The 23,596-nt window shown below is 36.7% G+C and overlaps 1 protein-coding gene across 1 annotated transcript in view; it reads right to left on the reverse strand.

Moving 5' to 3' along the window:
• The window catches only part of gas7a (growth arrest-specific 7a), an 85,784-nt gene that overhangs the window by 43,401 nt on the left and 18,787 nt on the right, over positions 1-23,596 (reverse strand). The window contains exons 3-5 of the mRNA XM_065263160.2: positions 17,053-17,121; positions 14,484-14,569; positions 10,750-10,818 (exon numbers count right to left, since the gene is read on the reverse strand). Of these exons, the coding sequence (XP_065119232.1) occupies positions 10,750-10,818; positions 14,484-14,569; positions 17,053-17,121 (224 nt within the window). The remainder of the gene's footprint in view (positions 1-10,749; positions 10,819-14,483; positions 14,570-17,052; positions 17,122-23,596) is intronic.

The raw sequence follows: 23,596 nt of genomic DNA on the forward strand, positions 1-23,596 counted from the left end.
TTAATCTTTGTACAGCGTGTCGTAAATGTGTTAGCATTTAGCCTAGCCCCATTCATTCCTTGGGATCCAAAAAGGGATGAATTTAGAAGCCACCAAACACTTCCATGTTTTGATGATACATGAGTAGTTACACAAGTAAGTATGGTGGCACAAAATAAAACATGGTGATTTTTTAAGCAGATAAAAAATTATAACTATATTGTATGGTGGAAGAGCACTTAGTTTGCAGCATTTCGACCTTGGGCGCAGTAATATCATCACTCCTGACTACTCCCCCTTTCGCTCAAATTTCCGTCAATATTACTGCGCCCAAGGTCTACTCGTGTAAGTCTTTAAATAGGGAAAACATGGAAGTGTTTGGCGGCTTCTAAATTCATCCCAGTTTGGATCCTAAGGAATGAATGGGGCTAGGCTAAATGTTGAGGTAAGAACATAGTAAATATTGAAAACTGTGGTTTTCCTTTAAGCTGGTGTTGCAGGCTGGATTTAGAAGGGTTTTGGCCACTTTTTTAGCTGGTCAGGCTGGAATACCAGCTGACCCTATAACCAGCTTTTCCAGGCTGGAAGGACCAACTTAAATCAGCTACTTCCATCTTAAACTAGCTAAGACCAGCCAACCAGCTTAGCCAAGCTTCCAGCCTGGTTAAGCTGGTCGGTCAGCTGGTCTTCCAGCCAAGCTAAAAAAGGCCAAAACACATCTGAAACATTGACCTCCATATAGTATTTATTTTGCCTGCTTTGGAAATCAATGGGTACCATCAACTGTGTGCTTACCATCATTTCTCAAAATATCTTATTTTGTGTTCAAGAGAATAAAGAAACTCATACAGGTTTAAAACAAGTAAATGATGCCAGAATTTTGGGTGAACTATCCCTTTAAGATTACATACGTTTACAGTAGAATTCAGATACAATATAATTAGCTTAACAGGTAAACATGAAGTAAACTGCCCCTCATTTAGGAGTAAAAGTCTATTGTGGGCGCCATATTGTCAAAGTGAAACAGGTGCATAAGTGATAGAGCAAAATGTGGGACGGAGATCAGTTTACCTGTCTGATTAGTGATTTAACAAACAGATTTAATGCACGACACAGTATTTACAGATAGTATTCTTCTGCTTTGACACAATATTTTACTATAACTATATCATTTTTAAATATACTGTATTTAGGCTCGATGAGGCCAATACATAATTACATTGAAAACCTGACTGTAAGACTATGAGACAAACCTATTTTTAGCACACTTTTAAACAGATAACTTGAAAAATATATATTTTTTTTAAATGTATGAACAATAAAAGGTAAATGGATGATGCTTTAATTTCAACACTAACAACATTCAGGTAAAATTATGTTTTTAATAACATGCCATATTCACCACAAAAACAAATACTTAAAGGTGCCAAAGAATGCATTAAAATAATATGTTTATACCTATCTACATAGAAGGTATGTAACTTTAATAAGTGTAAAAATTATCCAGAGATGTTTTTACATGTCCATTTACAACCCTACGATTTGTCCTTTGAATGAAATTGTCTATTTTTGCCTATTTGGAAGGGTCATGAATAATAATATTGAGCTCTGCTCTGATTGCTCTGCTTTGAGGCTCATGTCAGTAGCTCACATTAGCAAGCAGACCTTATTTTTGAGCCTGTATCAGACGGCAATACAGATTTTGAGGAAGAACTAACTATTAATACCATCAATACAACTAATTGTTTGGAGATTGTTAATGGACGTTTCTGAGTGGTAAGTTTGGTTTTTTTTCAGTATGGACCTGCAAAACTTAACTGTAAAGTCAATAATAGAACTTCAGCCTAAGCGCTATAGCATTAATTAGCAGCGCTAACTCAGCAGTCACAACTTTGTTTTTAGCGTTTACCAACTTTAAAATTAATTTAATGGGTAATTTAATGTTTGGGGGGGCGTTCATCTCAACTGTGACATCACAGTCAGTGTTGTGTTGAGATAGGCCTGTTTTCCAGCGGTCTTGAAGTGAAATATGACAAAATTCACTTCGTATCAGTATCATGAGGACACGCGTATCATAAATAGCTCAGTTTACTTAGAATAAACCAAAACCACAGTGACAGGTGTCAGCACATGCATTGCATGCTGGGAAATACATCTGATTTCTGAGGACTACAAGAACATAAAAATTGGGTTGATAAATTAGGACTAGCTTCTGAGCACAGCCTCTTATAGCATGTATCTATGCACCTCATTAGCAATGTTTTGGGCCGATAGCTGCATAGATAAAACCATTTAAAGGAATTATGTATGTGTGTGTTTCCAGCTCTGGCCAAATGCTGTTCTTAAATATTCATTCAGCAGTGAAATTTAGAAATAAATAGCCTAATTCAAATCTACAGCCAGAGAAAAAATAAGAACCACTCATGTTTTGCCTTTCATCATCATTTCTACATGTATCGTGACTATTTCAGACCAATATCCGTTGAATTCCAAAAAAGCAAACCTCAGGAGTGACATAAAGTCCCCCAACAGCAATAAAGACTGCACTCAAATCCATCAAATATTCATTCATTTTGAACTATTCCTAAGACTTTAGCCTTGTATTGTTGAAAAATACACGACCTGTACACGACCTGCAAAACGCGCAATTACAATCAATGCAGCGGATAAACGGGCCATAGATATGCACGCTGATAACACGCTCACATCCACTCGCCCCAGACGCCTCCTAATCTGATGGCGTTTGAGGTGATTTAGTCTATCGGTCCTCGTCACTTTGTTCATTTCATGCCTGGAAGATCATGCTGATTGTCGTGGCTAGTAGATTTTCCATTACAGTGCCATCACATCTATCACTCCTGTTGTTCATCCCTTTCCTCTCATCTTCCCCAAAATGAGCCCATTCATCAGACTCAGGCCCGTCTCCTCTCCTTTATAACTCCTCAGTGAAGTAAGCCGCCCTTATCAGCAGCTTATTACACCTTCTGTCCACATGTTTGAAATACAACCACATCCTCATGCTGAAATTCAGCCCTCTCTTCCACCTAAGCAATAACTCATATCAACATTTTGGAAACTGCGCAACTGGTTTTGGATCAGTGCAGAAATGGATAATACTCACGATACTGTGGTGGATTGGTGCGGGTGGTTCTGTATGCAGAAATGTTTTAAAGCCAGTGGGTGAGCTTTAACATTTTAAATGCATTTCATATAATTGTTTTCTGATTTTATTGTTCTTTTAGATGACGCAATTCATGCACATCATATAACCACACACTGGGGTTCAGGACACCCCCGCAGCCTCCACAGTATGGAGCTTCATCAAAATCTTTTGAGCCAATCATATTCAAGGTGGATTTGCCCAGCGGGTCAGGTTTTGGCTGGTTAGCAGTTAGGTACAGCTGGTACATGCTAAAACTACAGCAAACTCTGGATTAACAACATGTTTCGCATTGACAGCCATTAAAAAAGCTGTGTATTTTTGCCAAAATTAAAGAGAAGATTTTTTTGAGATACACTGCAAAAAAAATCATTTTCAAGAAAAAAATCTTAGTATTTTTGTCTTGTTTTCAGTAAATATATCAAAAAAATCTTTAGTTAAGATGCTTTTTCTCAATGACCAAAACGACCCAAGAAAATAAGTCTAGTTTTTAGATCAAAAATATAAAATTTAAGTGATTTTGTGCATAAAACAAGCAAAAAAAAAATCTGCCAATAGGGTAAGCAAAAAAATCGTGAAAATTACCCCATTGGCAGATTTTTTTTCTTGTTTTATGCACAAAATCACTTAAATTTTATATTTTTGGTCTAAAAACTAGACTTATTTTCTTGGGTTGTTTTGCTTATCAAGAAAAAGCATCTTAATTTAAGAATAAAGAAGACAATATACTAAAAAAGTTTTTTTTTTTTTTATAATTTTTTGCAGTGTATACCAAATGCTATACCTGGGAAACATTTATTTTATTTTATTTTATTTGGCATAAACATAAGGGAATTTAAAGATGTGATACATTGTATTCAGCAATAGTGATTCAAGTTCAAAATGCAACACCGACACACAAATGACATTGTATGTGGAGCCTGTCCATGGGCGTAGATTTAGGGTGGGACGCTAGTGACATGTCCCTAGCAATATTCAGGGAAGACTGAATTGTCCCTATCAATAATTTCGACCAAACAATTAATCTGTATTTATATATAACTGTCCGTCTTATTCTTGTGTTTTCTATTTTTTACTTTACTTTTTTAATTATATATTTTATCAGGAATCATTTAAATGAGATTAAAAATATTTTGCAATCCCGTTCTGTAAAAATGACGCTCTATGTGGTACACAAACGGTTAACAGCTTTCGTTCTCTGCAATGCCCGCCTCCGTAACTCACATCGCTAAAATGATTGGCTTTGCATTTCTTTAGTCCCGCCTCTCTACTCACATTGGTAATATGATTGGATTAGCATTTCTTGAGTCCCGCCGCTTTAAATCACATCACTTTATGGGCTTGTCTTTACTCGCTACGTGTGTTACGTGTACTACGCGCCAAAGTTCACTCAACAAGACGCGCGTGATTATTCGGGCTACAGGTAAGTGAGGAAGAAAGTATTATTATACCCACTGTAACTGTTTCATGCACAAAATACGGAACAAGTTGTGTCACATAATGATTCAAGGACAGTGTTTTCAACAATACACGACAATCCCATGTTAACCTGAGGAGTTGCAAACTTTTGTCAACCTTTTATAAATGGGGTAGCAAGGTTATTTACGGGGTCCCTAATCCATTAAAGAAAATAACCTCAACATGGTAAAAACAGGAAACAGCATGATATACTTACAAACTTCAACACTGGGATTTTTTTGGCAAAATTAAATTAAGAATTAAATATTAATTGCATATTCTTCATTGTTATAAAGTAAATATGGATTCATGTTACAATGTGATTTTCTTTTTTTTGACAAAGACTTAAACAGTTACTGTATATTACGAATTATATTATATTAACGAATTGTTATTGTTTATTATAGTACATTAAATTTGGGATGACACTGGGGGTGGCAAGTCAGATGTCACTGAGTAAAGTGCATACTGAGTTGTCTGTTGTTTATGTCAAGTAAACGGTGATAAACAGTTTTTGCAATGCGACCATTTTATTTATGTCCCCACCAATGCCAGAATCAAACCTACGCCCTTGAGCCTGTCTAATGTTTTTTTTGAGGGGGTCCGTGCAAATGTGCAACCATATGCACATATGTAAGCTAGTCTGGTGTATGTGATGTCTATACCTGTAAAAGCTTTTTAAAGTCTTTTATTATGTGCTTATATTTATTTGGGTAAACAAAATGACTTACACAGCCAGCTCATGTCTGGAATCAGCTCATGAACCCGCTGCCCCAGTCTCTTTTTAAATGGTGTAAAGAACGTGACTGTTGGAAACCTGCCATTTCTGCTGAACGACTGAAATGATAGCAAACGTAATGATAGCATGGATCATGCATCAGGGACACAAAATCACTCTGCAAGCAAATAAATAATTCTGTGAAAGACCAATCCGGTCAGCAGCTTTCAACCACAAACATACGCATACAGAGATTTTAACCATTGCTGAGACTGTAGGGCGCTCGGCTTCTGTTGCTAAGCGACAAATTGCTTCTCCTGTAAGGGCATCTTTCTCCCCTTACAAAACAATATTTGCTTTACACCAATAATACGTCACATCAGTTTTTAAAGTGTACGTTTTTCAAACATATCTCGTGTGAGCTGCTCTCATGTGTTTCTGGTATATTTTTGTTTACAATATTCAGTTGTACATGTGGCCTCTTAACAGCCAGCGCTACGACAGCTGACAGCCACCTATTATTTCAAGCACAGTTAAGTGCATGGTGATGGAGTGCAAACGTGAAGCAGTCAGCCTTCTGGTTTCACATTAGTGATACTCAAGAGATACTGAAGGTAAGCAAAAGGTGAAAGTATTTTAGGCTCAAACATCCAACAGCTCTTTACTATTGATTCAGCGAGTCTCCGGTTCAGTGGTTGTCATGGTGAACAGCTTGTGAGTTACAAAAACTAAAAATATGATGTAGTATATTTATGGAAATCCATAGATGCATTACACATTCAGTAACATGGTAAGTAATATTGATATTTTTTTCAATGCTTTTTGCCAAGTGTGCATTGCCAAGCTAAATACAAAAACATTACTATAACTACAAAATGTGCAGCATCACATTTTAGTGATGTTATGAAAAGGTAATGGCTGTATAGAACAGGGTGGCCAATGATAGCAAATAAGTTATTAACTCAAACTGGCCAGATGTCAGGCTGGGAGGTATATTAGTCTTTAACTAGGTACTGTAATACAACAGCTGTTTGCATTATGGTGCAGTTTGATCGCCATATTCAGATAAAGACTAACCAAAGCATTTAAACACGGCTGAAAATGACAGGCAAACTGCAAAAAAATATTTTCAAGTAAAAAAAATCTTATTTATAGCACTTAAAGGTGAAAAAAGGCAGATTTTCATGATATGTCCCCATTAAACCTTAATGAAATTAAATCGTAATTTCTAATTCTAATCAAATGACTTCTAGACTTCAGTCTCCTCAAAAAAAGCTCAAGATATTTTTCTTGCCGAGAGAGGTCACACTAAACACGGACCGATGCCCGAAGAAGACATTTAGTTCTGAGAACTCTTTTGTGTTTTTAATTTTGTATTTCCTGTTTTTTTCTGTTTGTATCTTAATAAAAAGAGTGAAACATAAATATGGATGGACATTAAAACATTGCTTAAACAACAAAACTGGTGGTAGTGGCCTAAGACTTTTGCACAGTACATCTGAAAAAATTCATGTTATGTTTAAACAATTTTTTTAACTTTTTTGGATGAATGGCCACTAAACTGCATGATCCATCATTCTAAGAAACTGATTTTCTTACTTTGCTAGTTAGTTTGTGAAATCATTCCACTCAATCAATATACCGTATTTTCCGGACTATAAGTCGCTCCAGAGTATAAGTCGCACAAGTCAAAAAAATGCGTTATGAAGAGGAAAAAACATATATAAGTCGCACTGGACTATAATTCGCATATATTAAGAAAATGATTATTCTTCTAGAGCAGTGGTTTTCAAACTTTTTTAGGAGCGACCCTAATTAAAAAAAATAAAAATTATGCGACCCACACTCTACCCCCCCCTTAGTAGCATGATGCAGGGCGGGGCCGAAAGCCGTCAGAGTGAAGTGAGCCCGGTGAAACGTGCACGCGCGCATCTTTATGTACATATAACTTACCTAATGAGCAGACCCGACCCCAGACACAAATTCACGGACGGGCATTTCATTTTTTCAGGGGGCACAAATGAGATCAACCTCACTGCAATTCATAATATCATTCATTATGATAATGGACAAAAAACGAGGAAGAACTGACATACGCTGCGCAACACAACGAAGGAGTCGTAAAGGTTGGACCTAACCTACTGAAGCAGTCTAAAAACACGTCGCAGGGCTCTACATCAACACTTGTCCGCTTATATGGGACTAGTAACATTAGGTTAAAACGCAAATAACAATCACCAAAACACGATCATGATTCTGCATCCTTTAGTCTCAATGGCAACCAAAAGTGCATAATGTAATAACGCTAAGTTAAACAAATAAGCGCAGCAAACACAAAGTGAGCTAACAGTGGGTTAAACATACTGCGGTAAAAATGTGGAGTTTTAAAAAACATGATACAGTTAAGCAGCATCACATCACGGTTGAAAATTTACAGATTTCATATGACAGTTCACTAAACAAGTAATTAATATTTAGTCACATATATTTTAGACGCAATGTTGACTGTTTTTGTTTTTTCAGCAGCGAAAATAGTTCAAAGATAACAGCAGAACCATAACGTGTCAGTATTACTGCAAAACTCAACCGTGTCTTAACGGTGGCGCTATGCTTAGCAAACAACTACACATTTCCGCGCTCACTATCGACAAACCAATCAAATACCTTTAAAATATATATATTTTTAAATCAGACCAAACTCATTTTTATTTTTATTTAGGATTTTTTATTTCCCCCTTGCATCATTTAAAAAATTTCTGTGACCCCGCGCGCAATTTAATACAGTAAGCTGTGCACGCAAATGGGTCATGTGACACAATGCTGGAGTATTTTTTTATTTCGTGTATTTAAAAGATATTTTTTACTGTGCTTTTATTCAAGTGTGTTGTAATTATTATAGTTTTTATAATAACATTGAATAAATAATTTTAGTAACATTTTTTTTTTAATCTTTCTGGCGACCCAGTTTTTAATTTCAGCGACCCACCAGAGGGTCACGACCCAGGGTTTGAAAACCACTGTTCTAGAGGCAGTTTGTTTGTTAAGTCTTTTTCCATTGTCTTTAAGATAATGTTTCAGTTAACAGTTTTTTTCAGTGGTAGGCTACAGGAGCAACATATAGCGTCCTTTTGTAGCTGTAGATGGTAATGTTTTCTTTTGGTGCATGTTAGTCAGTATGAATTAATTTTGACATATAAGTCGCACCTGACTATAAGTCGCAGGACCAGCCAAACTATGAAAAAAATGCGACTTATAGTCCGGAAAATACGGTAATATTTCATTTTCACTCATGTATCTGTTCAGCAGGAATAATTGATGACAGGCCATTGAATTATAAGAAAATAATGCACACCCAAGGTGGTTATGCGGCACAACACGAAGCGGAGTTACACCACAGGTTTTTTCGAATAATTCAAAGGACCAGAGTCAATTATTCTGCTTATACCACGGTTACCAAAAAAATATTGCTCTGGTTCCTATTTTTAAGACATTTTAAAGGTTAGGTGTGCAGTTATTGAAAAACAATCAACACCCATGGAACATTTCTCAACCAATCAGAATAAAGCATTCAACAGCCCCGTGGTATAATGCAAGATAAACCTTTAACATTGATCATGTTTATTGTATGATTATGTCAAGCTGACTGTACATTGTATCTTACATATAAAACATCTATGGCTTCAATCCAAACAGAATTCCTTTGTCTGAAGAAATTACTCTGTTATTAACACAGACCATGTTTGAATACAATCTACATCCTTCAAAACTTTCTAAAACACAGCATATGCCGTCCGTACAAACAATAACAGGACGAAGGACAGCTTTCTTTCATTTCTCATTCATTTTCTCACTTTGTCTGTGTTTTTTATTTCGACATCCATTAGTCTGTACTATTGCCTTTTGTCACCATGGAAACTGGACTAGCCAAGTCTTCCCCGGCTCTCTAGGCTTCTCTAGTTTACTCTTCCCCAAGTGGGCGGTCTCTATCTCCTATGACGGACACCCTACCTGCCCTATACACGCACCAGAATATCCAGCGCTCCCCAATCTCTCACCACTATCACGGTGCAGGTTACATAACACAAACCAACCCCCATCTGTTTTAAACCTCCTATGTGAATACACACAGTTGAGCTGAGAAGATCTTCATTATGCACATTAAACATTTAAGGCTCTCAAACGGCTCTGTGTTGGGATTTATGGTTTTATAAAAACCTGTAACATCCATTGAGCGCTTTTAAAGCACATCCTGAACGTTTAAATAGTGATTATTCCATAAAATTCCTCGGCACCTTCATTTTTAAGGCGGTTAGGACTAATTAGCTATAAAAATCATCACGTGTTAATAAATGAGAACATTTTTATGAAATACAGTAAATCAGCAGGCCATACGCATCCAGGCATCTCAATATAAGCTTAAGACTTTCACTGCGAGTCTCAGTTGTGAACACATCTGTGTGAAGAGTGACCCCGCAGTGTCATGAGCGTGCAACATCTGACCCTCATCGCTCTGATTTACAAGAAAAAGCTATTTTATTCTATTACACCGGTGTGAAATTCAAGCTTTTGATGATGTTTCCAGGTAAAGCTGGATCAAAGTGGGTTTCAAATGCAGCTGGAAAGCCACGTGAACGCACGCTGCATACATAATTTGAAAATGAGTGCAACGCCTCCGGGCACTGTGTGCGTACGCAAGATCTCCGTCGCCAAACATCAGCCATGTCGAATTTGGATACGGTGGTCTTCGCAGAGCTCTCATTGATATTTGCAAAGCTCTCTGTTTAGTGCGTTTGGCATATAGGGTCTTGTGCTGGCCTACAGCGTCTGGAATAGTAAATAATGGTCTTTTAGGGAAATCCGAGTGTTTCAATGTGTGTGCAAGAAAAGCCAAATTAGAGGGGTGCTGAAAAGAAAATGCAAAAATATGATTTATGTCGCGCTCTGATCTTTTCTTTCAAAGCCCTCAATTTCCAGATCTTGGGATGATTCGTTGAATTAATGCTTCCATTCTGTCATCGAATCCATAAAAACGTTGTAGTGCAAAACAGCAACGATGTGATGTGGTAGTCATAGTGCAACTTCCATCGGCATCACTAAGGAAACACATAGACATGCGCAGGCACAGATATACACAAACGCACACACAGTCAGGGCATTGAAGAGAGTGAGTGGCACGGCACAGAGAGCAGATGTTTCACATCTGCAAAACACTTCAGTCCACTGATTTAAAATCCCAGGGGCCAGTTAACTGCAAAACTCTTACACACTGGACCTATCTGATCCACATTATCATTAATAATTATCAGTTCAGGTGCCAATGCTAAGAGCCCTATAGAGAGCATCCACACAGTGCTTTCAATAGATGATGCTTCTTCATTATACAGTTGTGAATATGTGTGTAAATGAATGCACTGTAGGCATTGTCAATACTCACTGTGATTTTGGTCTCCTTGATCTCCTTCTCTTTATTCTGCCTCCTGGCTGGGGAGGTGGACCCAGGGCTCTGGGGGGACAAACACGAGGCATCGTCAAAACTGCCCTCCGCGTCAAAGCTTTCCTCCATCTCGATCGCTCTGTGCCTTCTCTCACTCTATTCAGCACTTTCGCTCTGGTACACGCTCGACTCCGGCACACAGTCTGAATGCTCTGGCTCTGTTGCTGTGGTGAGCGAGATGCAGAGTGGAGCGCGTGTGCGTGTGTTTGGTGGGGGGCGTGAGAGTGGGGGGTGCTCAAGGGGAGGGGGTGATCGTGGAAGCATGACGGAGTGAATGAGAGAGGGAGAGAGACTTGAGGAATGAGCTGGTGAGGTACACAAGACGCTCAGTAGATAAGTGTGTGACTCTCATAAAAACAGTCGGGTATAAACAAAACCACAAGAATAGAATGATGAGTTATATTTGGAGCAAAAACATTGCTTGTTTTTAGAACCATTTTAATGTTTTTACATTGCGACATTAGATTAATAGCAGGTATGCACACACTGTTGAACATTTCTGTATAAATGGCAGCTGTTTGCCAGTAACTTACTGCAGATTTTACATTTATGTTATTTACTGGCGACAGTTTGTTCAAAGTTAAATGAAAATTGAACATTAACAAGTCTTTATCTTTACAGAATAAAACAAAAAATAACAACCTCATGTAAAGCATTCTCAACCTCAAAATCTAAAAAAACAGAAAATGATTGATGAGGATTTTTGCTTCCCAGAATGCTTTGCATGAGCTTTAATTTGATAGTTTGTATTCATACAACTATTTATAGTTTGTATTCTGTATTCATCACGGTGCAAAGTTCGTCACAACATGTATGTAGCCCGTCGTGTGTGGTTCATAATTTCAAAATATGTGTTCTGCGTGTCGAGTGATCCTATGTGCATCACATGTCTAAATAAGTGTTTGCTGCAGACGCGTCTAAAGGGTTTATAATAAAAGAGAGGCTCCCGTTTGCCAGAAACTCGCATAATATCAGGTGTAATCAGAGTTTACTGTTAAGGGAGTGTCTTGCGTGTATTTTGTGAACGTGAGCGTCTCTTTTATCATAAACGATTATGACACGTGTGCAGCAGGCACTTATTTTGACAAATATTTTGCACATGGTTCACATGGCGCAACAAACACATATTTTGAATTTGCGCCCCTCGGAAGAGCAGCCACGAGCTGACCCTGATATTCATTCAACTGTTGCCAGTAAATAACATACATTTTAATCTACAGTAAGTTACTGGGAAACAGCTGAATAACTACAGCATTTTTTACAGTGAATGTTTCCAGCACAGTAACAGTTTATCATTTATTTATTTATTTACCCTTTATTATTTTTTTCACATTGTAAACTCTGAAGTTCAGTGTTAATAAATATATTATTAAATATAGTGGTGTAAACTTAATTTATTTGTAGTATATTTGGAGTACCTGTAACATTTTTTTTTTTGCTGTTTAAGTTAAGTTTAAAGCACTCATAAAAAATAATAATCATTATTATTATTCTGATTGTGCACCTTGTCCAATTTACTTAAATCAAATACGTTAATTCAACACCTTTTTTAAAAATTTATTGAATCAACTAACCTGATTTATTTAAGTTATTTATTTTGAGTTGGGACTACATAAATGATTCTTGTTGTGTTAAAACAGCACTAGAGAAACTGGATGAGGCATGCTTTTCATTTTAATAAGGCAACTGGTTTCCACAATTTTTAAAAGTAAAATTAACTAATAATTTTTTTTTACAGTGGACGATCACAGATGGTCACACAAAAGCATAATAGCTCATGACTGAAACAGTATTTTTTCGTCAGGTTAATGCAAATAAAAATGGGGGTACCCAAGAGGTATACTCAAAAATACTATACTGGATTTAAATATTAATACAACTTAACTTAAAATTGTCATAAAAGAATATTACAATGTAAATAAATCATAATTGTGGCATAATATGATTCATTTTCTTTATGCAGACTATCATATAATATTTTTTAACTGCTTTTTGGGATTAAAAAAACACATTATTTGCCATAAACCTCTGTACACTTGCCAAATAAAACTTAAAAATTTAACTTAAAAAATGCATAGGCATTCCTTATCACCCAACATGACGCAACCAGGAAGTAAAAAAATAAGAGATTGTGTCTATCATGCATGCATGAGAAAGATCTACACTGTGAAGAAAAACTGAACTTGAGACTGAGATACAGTATAGCAATGTGATGGAAAACAAGAAAGAGACAACAACAAATTCGGGTGTCATAGAAGAAGCATATCTGGTTCCCCAAAATAACCTTTCAGTCTTAAAATATGCATTGCTTAAGTCTATTAAGCCACCTCTTGGTAAAAATAATACTGTTTGTTTAAAAAATAATATAGGCACACCTCTCTGTAAGTATCCCTTCTAAGTGGTAAGATAAAAAAATCACAAGAAATTAGTATTTAAAGAAAGAAGATGCAAATCTGCAGAAACAGCACCACGGCCCCTTCTTCCTCTGACATGTACGTGTGTTTAAATGGAGCGTAGCGTAGATGAGGAGAGGGGGAGGAGAGAGAAAAATGGGCATGCGATGAGCACCGAAAGGCTAATTACCATTGGAGGTACGGCTGCAAACAACAGCACGCTGTCAAAACAGACAAACCACATGACCTGCAAAAACAAAGCCATTTCTCACCCTGTGTGTGCTGATGTGAGCTTATCTTTAAGACCGGGTGATGCTTGAAATGTATCTCTATTCAATCTGAGTTAGCATTAGTGAATGGAGAAAAGTGGGTGTATTGTGTCCATGGTTAGTGCCGGTTTGTGTTTTTTGAGCTCAAGACCCTGCATCACCATCTCTGTGTAAGCAAGCATTACAGACTGTGTGTTTTATGTGTGCAGGCAAAAATTTCCCAGCATGCAATCTAAATACATTAGCGCACTCTCATGCTTCTGCAGTATTAACTGTGCCAAGTGTATGAACACAATTATTAGATTCCCGTCCTTCTCATAAAGAAACATAGTCAGTATATGTCCAAAAACCAGCATGCATCACCCACCGCACAAGCCGATGACATCTCACAAACACGTTATGTCTCTCACCGTCCTGCAGAACATTGTAGAACAGGCAGAGAACCTGCTGTTCGGTTCCTCGACGTTTCTTCGCTTGGTCCTGTTCTGCACCCAACACTCTTTTCCTGGTCCTATCTGCCTTACTCTTCCCTGCTCCGATTAAACCCAACACCTTTCCAATCTTGGCCTGAGATCAAACTCAAAGCCTGTATCAGGATCCAGAACTGGGCCGACCATATGGCCCCGATCCTTACTGCTCCTATTCGGATGACACAAACTGCCCTTGTCTGGCTGCTAGGCAGTCACGTGAGCTGTGGATAGTTTTTCTTGGCCCTGGCTCACTATCTTCTTTAACTGTTAGTGTCCCCAGATTGGCACAGATGGTACCAGATCTACTGACTAAGAGACTTTTGTCTGAATCTGGGAAACAGTGGAAGATCACATGGTTTGGTGTTTGCAAATCATTTTGGTTACTGACTGAAAAAAATGCCAACTAACAGATTTTCTTGGTGAGACAGAGTTATTTTGAGGTGTTATCCACACATAAGCAAGTGAAAACGAGCCAATTATCGGCTTTCAATTACGTTTGTTGTCACAAGACTGTACAATGTTTAAGCAAAGCTGAAGTGTACCTGGTTGTTCATGCTGGTTTTCCTCAGCAACACATCTGGATGCTCCAACACCTTCCCAGTGGCTCCAACATTATGACGCAAATGTACTACAACAGGGAGATAGGAAGTGAGTCAAATCGAATCTAGTGCCTAAAATTGAAAGGTGACATTTTACAAGACTTTTTTTAAGATGTTTTTTGTGTCCCCAGAGTACGTATTTTGATGTTTTAGCTCAAAATATCATATAGGTAAATTATTATAGCATGTTAACATTGTAATTTTGTGGGTGTGTCTTTTAAAATGCAAATGAGCTGATATCTGCACTAAATGGCAGTGCCGTGGTTGGATAGTACAGAATAAAGGACGGTATTATCCCCTTCTGACATCACAAGGGGAGCCAAATTTCAATGACCTATTTTTTCACATGCTTGCAGAGAATGGTATACCAAAACTAAGTTACTGGGTTTGATCTTTTTCACATTTCTAGGTTGATAGATGCACTGGGGACCCAATTATAGCACTTAAACATGGAAAAAGTCAGATTTTCATGATATGTGCCCTTTAAAGCTGGCAACCACAAGAGTCCCACAAAATTTCGACCCATAAAACATCATTGCTGAGCCTCCTTGTGCGAGGTGACAAATCCAGGGGATTGTACCGTTAATGAACGTTGACTTCATAAACGCTCAGTAATGACGAGTTAAGGTTAATATGCAACATAATGCATCATATCCAAATGTTAACCCTATCACTGAGCCATGGCATGCAGATGGCCATCGATGAGCTCTCTGAGGCTGAGCAGTCTGTATGTGCGTGTCATGTCCAGCGGTTAATTTTTGTGATGATGGAGGCTGTGGCAAAGTGATGTATTTTGAGTTGTCCCTCTCCTTCCCTCAGGGTGGAGGAAACGCACCCAGTTATAGCATTAATAAGTCGGCCTTCACAGATATCAGCGCTGACATCCATGCATACACTACAGATCTTCAGAAACACTGGGACATTTTCTTCCAATGCGGTTCACATAATTCATCGTGTTTCAGAATCCACAAGTGTTTATGACAAATTGACAGTAAAGTGAATATACAAATCATGTTGTCATGTAAAGTTTGATTTCACACATTGATGATTTCATTCTTTGACATGATCATACTCAGTCAATGTTAAAGGTTTCAAGGTTATATTTTCACATAATATTCTTTACATTATGTAGGATGATTTAAGATGTAAGGTTGTCAAAGGGCTAATGGCATTTAAATGCAACACAGACCTCATGTGGAAGAGAACTGTGAATTGGTGTGTACATTTCAAAATAACATTTGGAAAACCAAAAAACAGGTAAATTAAAGTAATCCAAATAGTGTGATTGAGTCAAGATGTGACTGGACTGTTTCATTCAGACTGATCTCATGGAAAGTCGTGTTATAGTCACGCAAAATTTGATCAATTTATTTGTGTCCATGGCAAAAAATTCAGCTTTGTCTTTATTGTGACACTGACAAATTTCTAGTTTTTCGTGTGCATTGCACGACTTTCTTTTTCGTTTCATTTTATGTATTGTTTTCTCATTGTTTTTCCTATTTTCTTACCATTGTCGCTTGAGTTTGGGGTTAGAATCACCTTCTGTTACCTTTTTAGACATCCTTACCCCAACCCCGACTCTGACTCCAACTCCAGGCGAGAATAGTTTTAAAACAGAAGATAAACAACATGTAGAAATCAATACATAAACGTACATCCTAACTCAAACCCCAAATCTAACCCCAACCCCAAGTGACCATGATTTAAAAATAGGGGAAAAAAGGAGAAAACAATACATAAAATGACACGAAAAAGAAAGTCGTGCCACGGACACGAAAAACTATTTAAATTTTTTTAAGTGTAACAAAAAAGACATTCACGCTCAAGGCACAATAAAAGCTGAATTTCGTGCCATGGACACAAATAAATTCAGCAAATTATGCACGACTATAACACGACTTTCCGTGAGATCATGTTGGTTTCATTATATAAAAATGTGTAATGATATGAAATCCTTTGGAATCATAAACTATACAGACAAGTGTAAGTAAAATGTCAGACGAATATGTATATGTATTATGTTACACTGTATTTTTTTTGTCTTGAAATCCTGTACCTTGTAAAGCTTCCTTGAGGTTGTAAAGGGCTATATAAATTAAACATTATTATTATTATTATTTAAAAAAACACATGGTTACCTGGATGCTCCAAATCATTTTAACAGGTACAGTTAAAATATTACACAAAATTAAATATAAATATGTATTTTGAAAAATATTTATAAATGATTAAACCAAATAGTGTGTTTGTGACAATTAAACATCTTGTAAACAGGTTTTCCTCACGAAAGGTCTGCATTCGTTAAAAATGGGTAAATAAAATATTTTAAATCAATATTTAATGTTCCTTACCTTACTTATGAGGTAAATAGTCATTTAATAAGTGGGATAATGTACAGGGAGTAGGTTGTTACAGCGAAATAAGCCCCTTCAGTGTGATACAAGACCCTCCGCTTCAGATCCTGATCACGCTGTTGGGGCTCATTATCCCTTACATAGTGAAAATATTGTACCTGAGTTTCTGTGAGTCCTTGTGGCCTTCATAGTGGTGGTGGAATCACATGGCGGCTCCCACGTTGTCTCTAAAACAAACAAATACATTGTGACATCAATGACTCTGTGTGGTGCCTTTCAAAGTTGTGCTGGGCACCTTCGCCAGATAGCCCAGTACACTTACAGAAAAACGTTTACATTTTATCCCAAAAACCTGCACTGTATTCACTTACAATATACAGTACAACCCATATGCTGTCTACACAAAAAATGCTGGGTTATTTTCAACCTAGCGATGGGTCAATAAAGGACAAGCCCACCCTTGTGTTAAATTAACCAGAAAATGGTTATATTTGACCCAACAATGGGTTAAATTACAACCCAACGGGCTGGGATCGTCCCTGTTTCACCCAACACTGGGTTGAAATTAACACAGCATATTTTAGAGTGTAAGTAAAGTCCTTGTTGAATTAAAAACTCTGCCCCTTTCTCTGTAAATTAGGCTGATTATAGATCACGCCTATTCTCCAAAGTGTGCACTGCCTGCTGCGTGATTACATCTCCAGAACTCTGTGTACATTTTCAATTGATCACGACAGCAGTAATTCATCAACTGATGAAGTGATGATAAGCATGCATATATCAAGAGATGTTATCTACATCGCTCCTTCTGCATTTTTCAGATGCCTGAATAGCAGTGGTTTAGAGATGCTGTCAGTTGCAGTTAAACCACACAAACTGGTTCTCATTTTGTTTCTATGTTTGTGTCTTTTAATGAATTAATTAATACATTTTTAGTGAATCAGATGCTAAAGGAATGCAAACAGCACATGTAAATAAATGGAATCAGTTGGTGCAATTTATTCTTGACCCCCCCCCCCCCCCCCCAAAAAAAATATTTTGTGTATATAATTTAGGTGCAACCATAATGTAACTGTAGCAGTGGACCAAAGAATGGGGCAGTTTCCACAATATAACATTGTGCAAGCAATTTTTCTTTTTCACAGTCATGGCTGAAAATTGTTACCATATTTTCCCCGACACTGTTTTCAGTCAAGATGTATTTTTATACTAACTGTTGCAACACACCATCTCTCATTTAAAGCATTCTGTCAAATTGAAAATGTGGGAATGTCATGGGTTTCAGATGGTGATCATTCTGACAAGTTTCCACAGAAACCATTTAACATCATTACTGCAGATTTTGAGAGGTACAGTTCAAGCTAAAATTAGTCCTGGCCTGTTTTAGTTAATCGGATAAGGAGCAGCCTCCAGATGTTATTTGTTTTCAGGAAAGAAATACAGCGTAAAGTGAAAAACAGCAGTTTGTGGTCGTACAGTATACAGAAACTGTATATACTGTGTATAGAAACAGCCTCTGGATACTTCTGTGTTTACAGGCAGTCATGAGGTTTAGTGCCAGACTGTAGGATCACCGTACTGAATAAACAAACATCTATTTCACAAAAATAAATATGATTTCACCCCAACACTGTATTCTTGTTTGAATAGTCACAGTATTTCAGATGTGTTGTTCTTTAAGCAATAGTCTGTGAATCTTCATCTGGCTGTTATTCATCTTGCATTACGCAAAATCCTCTTTGGAAGTCACTCTTTAAACTGTTAATAGTTAAACAGAAAAGTTAGCAATGCTTCAATGGAAAACAAGAGGTCATCATGTCTGTATTTGTCCCAGGCGGTTTGCTGAGGTTAGCAAGAAAAGAGCAAGATGATAAAGCTCTAAACAGTGTGCGAGTTAATACATGAAAAGGAATATGAAAGTCTCCGATTATTGCAGATGAGCTTGATTCGCCCCTTTCCAGCTGAATAGGCTGTAAAGATGATAGCGAATGCTAATGAAGTTTTCCAGCCTGCGGCTCGGTGCGGTGATGAGCTGGATGGTATGATCACACAACAAAATACTGAGATACCTTATCACCTCTTTACATTTATTATAAGATGACAAGTGAAAAGTAGCCTTGGGTAAATGAATAAGAACTGTGGCATATAAAGCTCTGTTTACCTGACACAATGTGATGATAAACAGAAATTCACAGACACACAACTATGCTGTCAAAAAGATCTGCGTTTACACAGCTCCGCAAAGACGATTGAATTCGCTGTATTACATGTGCAGGCCAGTAGATGGCGATGTTACATTATAAAGAAACACTGCAGCTATTCTACAAGAGCGATAAATAAAAATCAATAAAGACGGCAAAGCATCAAGCAGTTTTGATTTAAAGTTGCATTGTGTAACTTTATGTTAGTACTGTGGTGGCTACCGTAGCTTCTTTATGCGTTTCGAAAGGGATTGCAATTCACAGGCAGCAAAATACAGTTATTAAAGGGCCCCTAACGTAGGTTTTTTTAACTATATAAAATATTCTCTGGTATCCCCAGGATGTGTCTGTAAAGTTTTAGCTCAAAATACGCTACAGATCTTTCATTATACGATGTTGAACATAAAAAATGTGCTGTTTTGTGTGTATCTCTTTAAATGCAAAGAAAGCTTCTGCCCCCCCTTTATGCAAAGTAGGGGGTAGAGAACTTCAAAACATGTGTCTCTGGCAGAAAATTGAACTACGTGCTAATAAGGCGGAGTCTGTGAGCGGTGGTTGGGGCGTAATCAATGTGACATCACATTGCTAGGGGATCCCCAACAGCCTTTTTTGTGTGTTGTAGGGGTTTAAAGGAGATTACACAAAGAAGAATAGATGGATTTGTATAATTACAGGTTGTTTCTGCACACACACTGGTGACTCATTTTCTGATAGAAACACTTTTAAAATTGATTTTATTTAGGTTAGGGGCCATTTAAGATATACTGCTTAGATTTATTGTACATACAGTATATGACCTTCATTGGGATTTGTTTAAATAAGTGATATATACAGTACAGTATACAGCATGTACAGATGTGGCCTTTAAAAATGCGCGTTTTCTCCCGCGGCATTCGCCAATTCGTCTCGCAGAGTCTCGCAGCATTCTGCAAGTGCTTTCGGGGGGGGCTACTTTCCATTTTCCCTTAATGTGTTTCGCTTCACAGAATATCCACCAGGTGGCGCATAAAAACATTGCATTGCGTTGTTTCCAGAAGTTAATAAGGGCATTGCTGAATATTTTACATTGCTACTGTATTAAAACAGCAAAGTGATATGTCAACCCATTCTTGCCAGCATAACAGCGCATACAATTATTAAGATACGTGCAATGCGAACTTATTGGAAGTGCAACAGAGAATTTAGTGTGAGCCTAATAAACGCGCCTCTATTTACAATGAATATCTTAATTATTTGTGTTGTCGAATTTTGACACCGTTTCATTGTTTGTTCATAATATTTATAATTGTCAGTTTTTCTAAAAGTATCAATATTTTAAACAGATTAATGTGGTATAAAAAAGACATGTTTTAAAGTTAAAAATGTTGTAAAAAAAAAAGTAGTATTCTTATATTTTAAGAATAACAATATGATACATTTATACTGCGCTAAAATGCTTCACATATGGAAAGAGGAATTCTTCTCAACCACCACCAATAAAGTTTACAAATTATTCTTTAGAAAAAAAGGCGTTTAAACCCATGCGGGGTGTACAGTTGGCATATGATATCTTTTTTATTTCGTTTTTACATATTTATATTTATAAAATCTTTAATAATAGGCTACCTTTCTTGCGCATATGCAGTCAGTGTTTCTACCTAATTTATAATTGTAAAAAATATTATTGTAAAATAGAATATCACTAAAATAATTTATTAAAGTAACTTAATAAAATGTCTTAATGTCACTTATGTGTTTTTTTAGTTGGTCAAACCAAAATAATTGACGCGAACAGAGAAACTGTGCCTTTTGCGGACGAAAAACACCTCCGAAATGTTGAGTTTATGAATTTTTACAATATGTACTTTGTGAAATGTGTGTGTAAAATAATCAATTTTATAACATGTGGCTGTAGAGACAAACACGCCGCATCGCCTTCCAGATATCTTACACGTTCGCATTCAACACTTTTCAAAACTTATTTATATTAAATCTAATTAATAATTATAAATTATGACATGAGAAAATTAGAATTGTGCAAAGAGCCAATTCAGATATTGTTAATTAAAGCTGTTTTATATACCTTTCTGTTATAAATGTTTTAAAAAATATATTAGTATTCTTATATATTAAGAATAACAATATGATACATTTATATTGCGCTAAAATGCGTTACACATGGAAAGAGGAATTATTCTCAACCACCACCAATAAAGTTTAAACATTATTCTTTAGAAAAACGCCTCCGAAGTGTTGAGTTTATGAATATTTACACTTACAATATATACTTTGTGAAATGTGTGTTTAAAATAATAAATTTCATAACTGTAAAGAAAAACACGCCGCATTGCATGATTTTATAAATACCGAGGTCCATATAAGTATTTTCCAGGGCATGCACCCCAGGAAAAAAAGCTTCTTATTTCCCTGCTCTACATATATGAATTTTAATACATCAGAAAACCAAAGAATCAAATACCTATAGATTTCAAACCATGTCAGTATGCAGAAGACTTGTGTTGGTCATTAGGAATACATTGTAATAATTATTTTACCATCCTGGGCACACTAGTTGCTGCACACTTTCTCTTCTTTTGTTATTTATTTAACTTTAATGACTTCAACAGGTACTGTTTATTAGGCTTTAAGACTGAATGCAATAAAATGTTCAAGCCAAAATATGAACATTTAAACTCCGTGCACGCGCGCTACGGGTGGATGAAGCGTTGTACCGCGCACGTGATGCATCGCGTTTTCAAGTTCAAGCTTAGCAGAAGTCCAGTGCAACACAGGGAATCTAATCATTATACAGTTAAAAACATATCTTCAAGAATTAAAGGGTGGCGTGGAATGTTGTTAATAAACATGCTGAAAAACGGAAAGTGTATTCTAGTGGTGTAGTCTACGTGATACGCAGGTATACGCCGTATACCCACTAGAAATTGTCAAGGATTTCCGTATACCTACTAAAAATAGCGCGAGGATGCGTAACAGCATGGTTTTGTGACATTTTTAAACTTTTAGTCATAATATAGATGTGAAGCACTGACCATTAAATGCCACACTTGCTACCTTAGCGGGTTGAAATACATATTAGGCAATATACTTCCTGCCGAACTGCCCGATCCGATCGGCGTATGAATTTCTATGAAATCAAATTACTATAGTGACGCGAAAGTGACTGGGGAGCAGACTGGTGTTGCGCCACAAGTGAGTGACAGCAAAGTACCGCGAGAGAGACTCCAGTTATCACATGGAGAAATCTGCTTTGACTCGCTCTCGCGGTACTTTGACATCACCATGAGGTCTGCTTAGCGCCAAATGAAGTCGAACCTGCAGTGTAGCTGCTCACTCGACACTGTAAACAAACAGTCCATGTGGAGAAGAGAACGACGAGTGGAGCAGTGCACAACATAAAATCCATAGAGTTTACAACGCACATGTGAGTAAACAACATTTAAATAATCAGTCCAGTTTATTACTTTATCTGGAGGTAAGGCTCCAAATACAATAAAATAAGCCCGTAATTATATCCTGATGGTTTTAGCTTTCAGTATGTTTGCTTGTGCTTCACAGTGTTAAACTTTCCTTCTCTGTGTTAATTTATATATCTACGTTCAAGATGTATATGATCTTAAACTTCTGTGAGGAAATTCATGTCTGCGTTGATGTTCAGTTCAGACTTGCAAATTAAAGATCATTTTCTTCACTTTGGTTTGGGTGTCTAATATGCTACATTATGGTCTTGTAATAATAATTAAGTAAAAGCCTATTTTCATTTTTAAACAATGCTTATATTATATGCAAAAAAAGCTTTTATATCAATGACTATGCAAATGAGAGTAACTTCATGGTCATCGTAAATGTGTATTAATTAAAAACATTTACACCATTAAATTAAACATGGTAATGTTATCAATAGTTGTCAGATAATACACTGTAAAAAATTACCGTTAATTTACGGCCTAATTTTACGGTAGTGAACTGTTTTATAAATTTACAGTTTCTTGCCGTAAATGGTTGCATGAGTGGTGAGCGTGGGGGAGGAACTGCACTGAAATTACTGAGTGGTATGTGTTGGCCACTTATTAATATGCATTTTCTGTCTGGACTTGTATTATAAAGACTGAATAATTTTGAAACGTCATCAGTAGATGGCCAAGTACTGTTCCAATTCAAAGTTAACTTCTAGCAAAGAACAGTTAAAATCCTATATGTGCTCCAGTACAGTAAACGTTTGTTTTGGACTGCATAACTCCTTTAATATAACCATAAATAATGTCATAAAAGGTCTGTTCATTCAATAAACCGGGCAAAATCTGTATGAACGTATACGTAGAAATAATATTGAGGACAGACTGCACGATAATGAAACCTTTAGTTTGATTAAAAGTCGATTAATATTTCTGTTTATATTTTTTATTAAATAAATATTCTATGTTGGCTCTAAACAGGCAACTTTCTTTCTTGGAAGCAACACTGGAAGAAGCACTTTACTTTCATCTTTTATATCTTTATTTAC

The sequence above is a fragment of the Paramisgurnus dabryanus genome, chromosome 3, assembly GCF_030506205.2.
Source record: "Paramisgurnus dabryanus chromosome 3, PD_genome_1.1, whole genome shotgun sequence".
Taxonomy (NCBI): domain Eukaryota; kingdom Metazoa; phylum Chordata; class Actinopteri; order Cypriniformes; family Cobitidae; genus Paramisgurnus; species Paramisgurnus dabryanus.